This window comes from Morone saxatilis, unplaced genomic scaffold (assembly GCF_004916995.1).
Source record: "Morone saxatilis isolate NCDOM2014 unplaced genomic scaffold, NCSU_SB_2.0 Contig22, whole genome shotgun sequence".
NCBI lineage: Eukaryota > Metazoa > Chordata > Actinopteri > Moronidae > Morone > Morone saxatilis.
Genome location: NW_023339785.1, coordinates 7,895,508 through 7,906,700, shown reverse-complemented (window position 1 = coordinate 7,906,700; position 11,193 = coordinate 7,895,508). Strand labels below are relative to the sequence as shown.

Below are 11,193 nucleotides of genomic sequence, written 5' to 3'. Positions count from 1 at the left end.
TTAGTAGTTAAAAATAATGCAAGCACTGGTATTGGCCGTGGTACTTACAGCACCAGCACTATCTACAAACAAGCTCTCCCTTCAGGTAGAGCCAACTGTTAAAAGCCACATTAGTCACTCCTGTGGACAAAGGCTCCTCATTGTGTCTGTGGTTTCTTTATAATGGTTTAACTGTGGCCTGTTTGTCAGACGTGGAATGCTGCCTGGCTGCTTCTCTTATCAAGCCTTTCTAAAATGGCTGAAAACAAGTGATCAAAACACACTTCTCTGGTTCTTTTGTCCGCTGTTCCAACCCTGGATTCATAGTGAGGAAGGCTAGGTAGGTCATGCTAGACACTACACTGATTAATGAGGAAATTTGAAAGTGAGAGTTTTGTTCAAGGCCTGAAAATCAACCAGAGAGATCATGTTGACCAATACTCTTCATCATCTTACTGCAAATATAAATGTAACATGCAGTAGTGGGAATACATTTTTCCGTGTGTGTGATCCACAACCTTTATGTTGATGACACCCAACGAAATTGAATTCCCATCAGTCTGAACCATATGTGTTTTTATCCAATGCATATTCAGCTTTTTTAAATATCTACATTGTTCTTGTGTATGTGTGTGACCTGTAGGCTGCCGAGTCCATCCAAGCAGAAGACGAAAGTGCCAAGCTATGTAAGCGTCGCATCGAGCACTTGAAGGAGCACAGCAGCGACCAGCCCGCCTCAGTCAACCTGTGGAAGAAGAAACGCATGGACCGCATGATGGTGGAGCATCTGCTGCGCTGCGGTTATTACAACACAGCTGTTAAACTGGCCAGACAGAGCGGTATAGAGGTAAATGTCTGTGTGTGATTGATCCACTTTGTCTCAAGGTCATTCAGACAAAACTAAAAGACTATTTTATTCACCGCTGTGATTAACTTTTGTTTTTGTTGTTGTTTTTTCCTTTTCTTTTCCATTAATACATCCACTCTCCTGTATTCTTAGGATCTGGTGAACATTGAGATGTTCCTCACAGCTAAGGAGGTGGAGGAGTCTCTGGAGAGGCAGGAGACGGCCACTTGCCTAGCCTGGTGCCATGACAATAAATCCCGCCTCCGCAAGATGAAGGTAGTTCGTTTACAAGAGTCAAATTTTACCTCGTTAATCAAAGAGGTTGAAGTTGAGGCCTGGCATGAAAAACAGAAAGAATGCTACATAGGTTTCAGTCGACCACAAATGCTTATTGGTTCTGCCTTTTCCATATTTCTGCTCTTTTAAAACAAGAATCAGGAGTGTAACAGACTCAGAAAACAGACCTGTTGGGATTTAATTACTCGTCCTGGGTGTTTTGCCCTTCTGTCAGTGGAGGCAAGTTACAGTGTTAATCCTTAGATGATCCTATTAAACCAGAAAGCGTTCAGTAGAGCGCCTCTGCTGAGAATATGATCATCTTCCCAGTTAGCTGTTACTTTGACAGGTAACCTTGTATTGCATACATGACCGAATATTTATATGGTTAGTCCAAGTCTGGGATGCTGGCACTAAGGAAACGTCTTTGGTTTTCAGTAGTTGTGAAATTTGGTTTGGTTTAGCTCCAGCTCAATGCCAAATGCAGGTACATTTTAGTTCCAGCTGATCTCCTCTCTACCAGGCAGATTTCAGGGTTTTTACCGTTCCAAAGATGCATTTGGATGATAAAATATTGAAAGACAACTTGAGAATCGCATTAAAGATATCTGTTTGCTTGCTCTGGAGTTTCATGAAGGGCAACAATCACTTACTTGTTTTAAACCTACTGGCATCTTTTGTCTGTTTCTTTGGCAGAGTTGTCTTGAGTTCAGTCTGAGAATCCAGGAGTTCATTGAGCTCATCAGACAAAACAAACGCATGGATGCAGTCAGGTACTGGACATAAAACCACAACACACACACACACGCGTATATCTTAAATCCCTTGCACTTACGTAGCTTTTTCCTCATTGTAACCATTATTGAAGTCACTAAAACAAACATATCACGCACTGATCTTGTTTGTATATGTCTCTGTGTACGTCAGACATGCAAGGAAGCATTTCAGCCAAGCAGAAGGTGGACAGCTGGATGAGGTTCGGCAGGTGATGGGCATGCTGGCCTTCCCATCAGATACACATATCTCCCCATACAAGGTACAATCTATGTCTGTGGTCTTTCCTAGTGTAACTATGTACATGTATGAAATCCTGTTTGTTCAGACCTATTTCACCCACAGACAACCACACACATATATATATTTGTTTTACATTTTTATTCCTCCTTTATTTTAAAGACATATTTCAAAACAATTGCAGGTATATTTCTCTAGTAGCTCAGTCTCTAGTTTTTTAAAAACACCAAAGAGGACAGCCTCACTTTAGTTTGTAAATTATTCCTCATAATAGGTGCATGAATGGCTGCCTTCCCCCATTCAGTCCTATACCTCGATATTTTTAGAATAGTCTTGAGATCTAGTTGTATTTCTGAGATGATGACTTGAGATGTTGGTTGACAGAAGTCTAGTCAAGTACAGATGGACTTTTACCTGTTGGTGCTTTATATATGAACAAAACATTAATACTGATATAACCAATATTATGGATATACTCATCTGGGTAAGTAATTCACACAAAACTTAACACAACTGGCATAAACTTATTTTATTAAAAGGAGTACACCACTAAAATAATTGCAAGTTTGGGACTTTATCAAGTAGAGACGTGTTATAGCGACAGACCAGCCACTAGAGGGCCTCTGTTGTCTTCTAATAGAATCAACTCTATTCCCTCTTGTGCTACTTTTGAACTTGTCCTTGGGTAGCTGCTTTCAGTAGCAGTGTTGTTATTTTGAATTTTCACCTACACTTAAAAATCCTCTGAGAGACTGAGCTGCAACGCGGCACCACAATGACTGCTTTATCTCAAAAAGCTTTGAGCGTTTTCTGCAACTAAAGAAGAAGGGACAAGTCAAACTAGTGCGACAACATTTTTGCCAGCTTCTTGTGCCGGTGTGACAGAAGCCAAACTAAGAAGCTCTGTCCTCTGCCAACATGTTTGTAAGGCTGTATGTGGAAACATAGGGCTTGCTCCACAGTAGCCATGCAGCAGACTTTCTCTCTGTCTAAACATTGCACCGAAGAGGCACGAGCTGCTCAGGTGGCCTATGTGAACGAGCCATTAGTAGTGAAAACATTCTGCCTACAGACTCAGCTGTGTTTAGGAAGCAGAGAGCCGTTAATCACAGTTTGCTCAAAAGAAACAAACAACACAAAGCCTTGGTATACAAATCTTGTTTAATTTAAGAGCCCAAAATCATACACTACACTGATGCTGTTGTTTCCAGAGGTTTAGTGAAACACACACTGGCAGGCCTCAATGTGTGTCACAGTTTGCTCCTGGGATTGGAACATCCTGGCTACAATATATTGACTACTTGGCTGCTGTTTGTATGGCATGTCTGGTGTGTGTGACACAACAGTATCTAACAGTGCTGGTGTGTATTGCGGTTTACAGCGCCTCAGTGAACACAATGTGGTCAAAAATGTTAGGGGAGTAAACATAGTTTGTGTCAGAATGAAAATAGCATGTTGGAGAAGGTTTGTGTGACACTGGTCTGCACCTCGCTCTGTGTGAGAAAGGACTGAGTCTGAGGTCTGTCTGGAAATGGCTTCTGGTGTTAAACTCTCTCTTCTGTCTGTCAGGATCTTTTGGATCCAGCCCGCTGGAAGATGCTGATCCAGCAATTCCGATATGACAACTACAGACTGCACCAGCTAGGAAACAACTCTGTCTTCACTATCACCCTTCAGGCTGGCCTGTCTGCCATCAAGACACCGTATCCTGCCATACCTTATTCCCAATAAGAAGTTGCTTCTGCAGTTTAGAGTTCATCTCCTTAGCGTTTTAAAGATGCAAATAAACTATTTTTGTTGTTAATTTATTTTCATTGCCATATTATATCACACTGCAAAAGACAATTGTGAAAATTAACGTAAGATTTAAACAAAAAACGTAATGAAGGGAGTGTTCCTGTATCTCAGTGTTTGTATGTGGCTACAGTGAGTTTAGGTCTTTCAAATGTGGTGTTGCTCACACTTAACCTTTTCTCCTCTTTCTTCTCTTGGCTCCTACGATCTAATGAAATTGATTATACTACGAATAAGCTTTAAGCATGTGGATTATCCTTTCCACGGATGCTATCTGATGAGAGACATAACCAAATCATTTCAGAGACATACATTTTGGTCCTTAACCTCCATGCCCATTCCAGTCAGTGCTACAAGGAGGACGGTACCTCTAAGAACCCAGACTGCCCAGTGTGCAGTAAATCCCTCAACAAGTTAGCCCAGCCGCTACCCATGGCCCACTGCGCCAACTCCAGACTAGTCTGTAAGATCTCTGGGGAGGTTATGAATGAAAACAACCCTCCAATGATGCTTCCTAATGGATACGTCTACGGCTACAACGTGAGTACACAGCAATATTAACTCCAGCCAAGAGTACCAGACTATGAGCTAAAGCGATTTGTGAAAGCACTTTAATATGCAATATGGAAGCAAGAAAAACAATAATGTTTATTTTTCTAATTTATTTTCCTCTGCTTATTTTCTCTTCCAGTCTCTTCTGTCCATCCGCCAAGATGACAAAGTGGTGTGTCCTAGAACCAAAGAAGTCTTCAACTTCTCTCAGGCTGAGAAAGTCTACATCATGTGATCACTCAGATTAACCCGTCTGAGTATCAACATGATCAAATAAGGCCCGTCATTCATCACCTCTGACCTGGCCTACTGAGAGCCACCTGTGGAGCTGTGATCCAGTGCCCTTCTCCCCCCCCCCCCATTCATACACACCCGACTTTTTCCACAACAACCCCCCCAATACATGATCGGCTCAAGTTTTCCAGTTCCACCAACCCCCTCTGGTTTTATCACACAGACACTGGACTCCCCTCCTTTCAGACTCTGTTTTAGATGTGGCTAGATAATAAGAAGTTGTTTGGTCTGATCCATTCAAGCACATGGACTATCAGCGTTGTCATTATTTTAAAGGCCCTCACTCTGAACATTAGAGACTACAGAAATGGACTGAGGGGGTGAAACACTGCTAGGTAGATATTTGATTTTACTACATCAAATAAAAACTTGAGGTTATTTTGACTTTCTCCTTTCACTAGTGGTGTTCCTTTGTTATATAACATGTGACAGGACTGTGTTAACTCACTCTATTAACCAGATTAACACATTCGAGAGATTTGGGCATTTTTTCAAAAACAAACATGGCTGGCTTTCTGATCACGTGGTAGCATCTCATTCTGTGATGCATGCTGTTGACATCTTGTGTCTTCTAGCCATGTGTTTTGGGGGGGGGATATATGTTAAATGTCTCCTTTAACTGCCTATACTCTTTTGCATTTCACCCCCCCCCCTTGACTGTGAAACCGGAGCCTGATTTGGTGCCGCAGTAGGCTCCTTTTTCAAATGTAAATATTAGATGGGAATTGATCATCCTCATGTATAAAGTCAAGGGTTTGGGGACAAGTGATGACAAGGAAGATTAATCTTCTACCAAGATTGCTGTGTGGACTGAACAAGTCTTTCCTTGGCTGTTTTAACCTGCTATAGCCCACAGTATCCTCAAGTTAACTGGTTGTTCAGTACAACTTCTCATTTCTGAAGAAGAAGTTAGTGTGGTAATATTAATTATGGTGTATTTACTACCATAATGAAATTTACACAACATTCAGATGAGACAACCATCTCTTGATGTTTTGGTTTTTTTATTATTAAACAAATTGTCTTCCTTCTTTGTGCGTGAGATTTGCCATTTTCAGTTCTCTTCAACCAATTTCTCACTTTTTTCTTCTTCAGCTAAGAGTACATTTCAGTAAACTATATAATGGGTGATTTTAGTTTGTTTAGCATAGCCCAAATAGTTTTAGATTTCACCAACAGTGAACCAGACAATAAAAAGGACTGCTGATATTTTTTATAGTCATGTATGTAAAAGCTGCTTACAGCACTAACGCTGTAAACGTACACCAACTGCTTCAACATTACACATAGCTCCATGCACATGCCCACCTTGATTTGAAAAATGCATTAAAAGGCAGGATCAAAACCTAAACTAGGCTGTTGGTTGAACCGTCCTGCTTTTTCTTGCAAACTCAGAAGGAATAACTTTAGGTCACCTGAAAACAAGACTCATCCCCATCCTCTAGGACTTTGATAACCTACTGTAGATGATGGATGGACTGTGATCAGAACAAGATGGACACAAATCTGGAAAGTTGACTTCAGTGACAACTAATGCACAAATAAACCGTAAATTGTGACGATTTCAAGTTTTATGTTCTACATGATCTGGGAGTCTTTTCTTCCATTTGCTGTTTATTGACAAACCAAAAGTTGCCTCATTTGTGTCCATAAATGGTTTAGAGCTGTATCTGTAAAGACACAGATTGTCCTGTGTGTTTGTGTTGGTAGAATAGATAACAAGGGATTGTTTCATGAGCAATATGTCTCATAAAGATTTCAGTGTACTTTGATTTCAGTGTTTCTTTATTTGCAATGTCTACTTTGCTCTGTGGGCTCTAAAAGCAGCATTACCATAAGCTCTGGTAGGTGTGACTAGGTCAAGTCATTCATTTCAATTCTGTTGACATGGAAATGCAACCAAGTGTTGTGTCTTTCACCTGAAACTACATCTCCATGGTCTGAGGGGGGCAGCATTCAGTGTGGGCGTTTTTTGGTCTAGCAGTGAAAAACGTGCTTACAGATGGAAATGTACTGTACATGACTGATCTGTAACGTGGATTTCATGGAAATATGTGACTGAGATAAAAACTAGGCAAATTTGGCAGCACAGTTAGCCTTTTGGTCTCTTGTTCTTTCCAAAAGACAAAATCTATAAAACTAAATCTTAATTTTCTGATTAGAAAAAATCAGTTTTGCTCCAAAGACAATGAACGGGCCCCCAGCAAGACTGCTGTGTGTGCTCTTACATGAAAGTGGAGGTTTTTGGGGGGCTGCAAGCAGCTATTATTTTTATTTCTAATTATTCTGTAACCATTTGTTCAATTCAACGATTGATAACGTCTATAATAATGAAAAATACACATTACTAGTTTTATTAACCTATTATTGTCCTAATATTATTTTACCCAACAACACAAAACCCCCAAATATTTAACTTTAAAAAAGTAAATCCTCAGTTTTGAAAAGCTTGAACTAAGTTAGCCAAAAATGATTCAATGATTATCAACATTCAAAAAAATAATTGTCTATGGCTTTACTATTCAAATGTTTAAATGAATGAGAACATGCCTCATTTCAAACACTGGAGAAAATCATGCGTCATTTCTGCATGAAAGAAATGTTTAATGTCAGATGTTTTTGTTTCACCTTTCACTGACTGCCATAAACTTTGAATCTACTTCAATTGAAACCTTTAACCCAGTCCACTAATGGCCCCTATGGTCTTCCTGCACATAAACCATGCTGCTGCTGTGGCTGATAATTAAGATGCAGTTTATGTTTCCGTCAAAACTCACTTGATATTAACACCCAAGTCGCAATACCTTTTTTACAGTCCTTAGGCCCAACTTTTGAACTGTATTCACACAGTATGCCACATTTCATTTCTGGCTGAGAATGTGGTTTTGGTTAAAACCCGTGTATCCATTATGGCTCCATTCAGAAGCTTGTTAACTCGCTCTTATAACTTGTGAGCTACAATTCAGGACAAATCAGAATACAGTAACACGAGAGTGTAGAGTATCATGAAATCAGTACAAATGTAGCTTTTATTTGTCGCCATGTGTATAAATATAAGAACTGTATTTCATCGATGCCTTTTGATACCATGTGGCAACAAAATGGCCCTGCCGCGACGATACTGCGCGTCATCACTGAAAACCTTATTTTTTAAAAATATATAATTTCATAAGTATTTAGTAACGTAAACTGTGGTGTTTTAAATGTCGTGTAAAGGTTTTTAAGCATCGTTTTTAAGCAGAATATCTTTGGTCTTTTGTGCACAAGAGAGAAGCGGACCGGAAGAGGTGTTCCTGTTTCTGAAGCCCGTGTGTCGTCACAGGCCGTCGGGTATAAATACAGCTGCGTTCTTCCTCCTCCACCATCTTGAGATTTGCGCCCTGTTGAAGTCGTTTAACTCAGCTCGCCATTTTTTTCAAACATGTCTGACCAGCTTTGTAAACTTTTCGTCGGTGGGTTGAATGTGGACACCGACGACGATGGCCTGCGCAAGCATTTCGAGCAGTACGGTACGCTGACCGACTGCGTTGTCGTGGTGAACAAGCAGCTGCAGCGGTCCCGCTGCTTCGGCTTTGTAACCTACTCCACACCGGAGGAGGCCGACGCTGCAATGGCGGCTAGGCCTCACACCGTCGACGGCAACGCGGTCGAGGTGAAGCGGGCTGTGGCGAGAGAAGACGCCAACAAACCAGAGGCCCTCGCAAAGGTGAAGAAGATCTTCGTTGGAGGCCTGAAGGACGACATCGAAGAGGACCATCTCACCGATTACTTTTCCCAGTACGGTCAAATCGAGAAGGCCGAAGTCATCTCCGAGAAGGAGACCGGAAAGAAGAGGGGGTTCGGCTTTGTTTACTTCACCGATCACGACGCAGCCGACAAGGCGGTCGTGGTGAAGTTCCACACCGTCAATGGACACAAAGTGGAAGTGAAGAAAGCCCTGACCAAGCAGGAGATGCAGGCGGCCAACAGGAGCGGCATGCCGCCGAGAGGCAGACCAGGTAGAGGCATGAGGGGAAATCAAAATGGCTACGGCAGCAGGGACTACGGCGGAAACTACAACTACGGAAATGGCGGAGGCTACAACTGTGGCGGCTACGGAGGGTACGGCGGCGGTCCGTATGGGGGTGGCTATGGAGACCAGGGGAGCGGCTATGGCGGTGGAAACGGCTACAATGAGTTTGGCAGCGGCTACGGCCAGCACTCCTCCGGGTACGGCCCCATGAAAGGGCCTCCCTTCGGCGGACAGAGGAGCGCGGCGCCCTACACCAGAGGAGGAGGCGGCGGAGGCGGCGGATACCCGAGGGGGGGCTACGGCGGCGGCTACTAAATGAGACTGCACAATGGAGAATCGACCACCCCACCCCCCAGCCATAATTTACCTCCAGCCGGGATTTGGACGCTCAACTCAAATTCAGTAACGGGGCGTCTGCCGTGAAACCCAACTCCGGCAGAGATACGGACACAGAGATCCCCCTAATCATAATGAAGACCTCAAAAACCCAAACAGGTAGGAAGGTCACTTCCCAGAAAACCTGATAATAACGAGCAGCGGTTGTTGCCGTTCAACTAGGACACGCAAAAATGAAGAATAAAAACACAGTGATCCCTTTTTATTATGTATCCACGCCCACGGCGTGTAGTTGTCGTTTAGAGTATTTTTTTTATTTGCGTTCACTCGGTTCAATTTCGATGTAGGATTGTTTTGCTGACAAGTTCTGATTTATCTTAAATATTTTGCATTTTTAAGCAATTAGATTTTGTTTTCTGGAGTAAATTTAGTGTAATTTCAATGTATGAGGATGAGAAAGCATGTTTTGTGGTTTTGGATTTCATAGCTGTCTGATAACATCATCAATTTTGTATAATTATTTACTTGGCTCATTCAGCAAAGGCGGAACGTGATACTGCAGGATCCAGTTTCCTTGTTTCCTTCCCAACATTGTACTCAAACTCTCCTCACGCATAGTAATAGTTTCTAATTATTGTTCATTTTTCATTACCTGTAGCAATATCTAATGTATATTGTATACTTTTCATGTCTGGAGAACAAAACCTACTGTTAAAACACCTTGGTATGCTTATGTATGTTCATTTTAAATAAAACGTTATACCACTTAGCTTAGTTATTTTACTTATTTAACCAGGCTTCCTCAAGTTCATCCACAGGTTTTATAAGTGACACCATCTTGTCATCTTTAGTTACATGGCATCTTTCCCAGTTTATTCCCTTAAACTCAGGTGGGTGAAATTGTCACAGAATGATTGCAGTCTACCCACAGCCAATGCATGTAGGCTTTGTAGGGTTTGACCTTGTTTTTAAAATTATGTGCTTTTTTCTTTTTTAGAATATATATATTTTTTTGCTAATATATATATAACTTTCTATTCTACCTTTTACCTTTATTTTTTACATATTTGAATACATATCAATATGTGGACATGGGGGCTCTGATATTTATCTTTGATTATTCCTACATTTAGGTGTTCTCTTACTCGTATTCCAGTAGGCTATCCCAGCCAAAATAGCCTTAGCAGTTTGTTTTAGGCTACATCAGGACCCTGTTGATTACCTGGGGTCGATTGTGATAGGAGTCTGAAATATCTCTTTAGGATATCCACATCCAGCAAACTAGGTATGTAAATCAACCTGTCTTCACTATGTGTTGGTCAACCATGTATGGTATATCTTCATGAGATGGTGCACAAGTGTGCCATTATTTAATCTTAAACAACTTAACTGACACTTTAATCATAGCTCAATGCGTCTCTATATAGCTAATCTTAAAATACAAACAAAGGTGGTTTACTTAATTTGGCTTTACTTTAAGTGGGTGGAGGGGGCCCAAATTTTGTTCCACCATTTTAAAAAGTGAAATATTGGAACAAGTACATTGGTGTCTCATCCAGAAAACCTTGCTCTGCCCAGTTTCTCACTCTGTTTCTCTCCCATCTCCTCCAGGTTGCTACGGTAACCTGGGTAACATCACCCCGAACACGATGGGGTGTGTGTGTCTCCACGCCAACGGGGGGACCGGAGAGTGGTTGTGGCTTCTCCCCCTCAGGTGAAGTCACTTTTCACAAAGGATTCCCCAGTGTGGTCTAAATGCATTTTCAAGAGTCTTAACGTGGTTTTAATCTCTTTTGATGATTTTTATTATTTATTTGGTGGGTTTTTAAGTTCAGGAGTCTTTTGATAACACAGTGCCCCAGTGCAAACCCAAGTGCTCTTTACCCAGTGACCAGACTGGACCGGTGATATCGGACTGAACTAGGATAGTGGCTTCCAGTCTTTGCCCCGTGGCAGCTTAAAACGAAGCCGTGTCTGTGTCACCTCTCGTACAGGTTAGGGTCTTTGTGTCGACGTGAGTGATTGTTGGATTAATGAGACATGTGATTAAAAATCTATTTACATCATCTTGTGACCTCTCAGATTTATT

General features: G+C 41.6%; 2 protein-coding genes across 2 annotated transcripts in view; both read left to right on the top strand.

The window, feature by feature from the left end:
- Positions 1-6,522, top strand: part of maea (macrophage erythroblast attacher, E3 ubiquitin ligase) — an 11,841-nt gene extending 5,319 nt beyond the window's left edge. The window contains exons 3-9 of the mRNA XM_035669387.1: positions 623-826; positions 980-1,102; positions 1,799-1,875; positions 2,030-2,138; positions 3,686-3,819; positions 4,255-4,450; positions 4,602-6,522. Of these exons, the coding sequence (XP_035525280.1) occupies positions 623-826; positions 980-1,102; positions 1,799-1,875; positions 2,030-2,138; positions 3,686-3,819; positions 4,255-4,450; positions 4,602-4,697 (939 nt within the window). The 3' untranslated portion in view covers positions 4,698-6,522. The remainder of the gene's footprint in view (positions 1-622; positions 827-979; positions 1,103-1,798; positions 1,876-2,029; positions 2,139-3,685; positions 3,820-4,254; positions 4,451-4,601) is intronic.
- Positions 6,523-8,108: 1,586 nt separating this feature from the next.
- Positions 8,109-9,873, top strand: LOC118333491 (heterogeneous nuclear ribonucleoprotein A0-like). Its single transcript, XM_035669155.1, has one exon. It carries the CDS (start codon positions 8,178-8,180, stop codon positions 9,081-9,083), a length of 906 nt encoding a protein of 301 aa, XP_035525048.1. The 5' UTR covers positions 8,109-8,177; the 3' UTR covers positions 9,084-9,873.
- Positions 9,874-11,193: the final 1,320 nt, after the last annotated feature.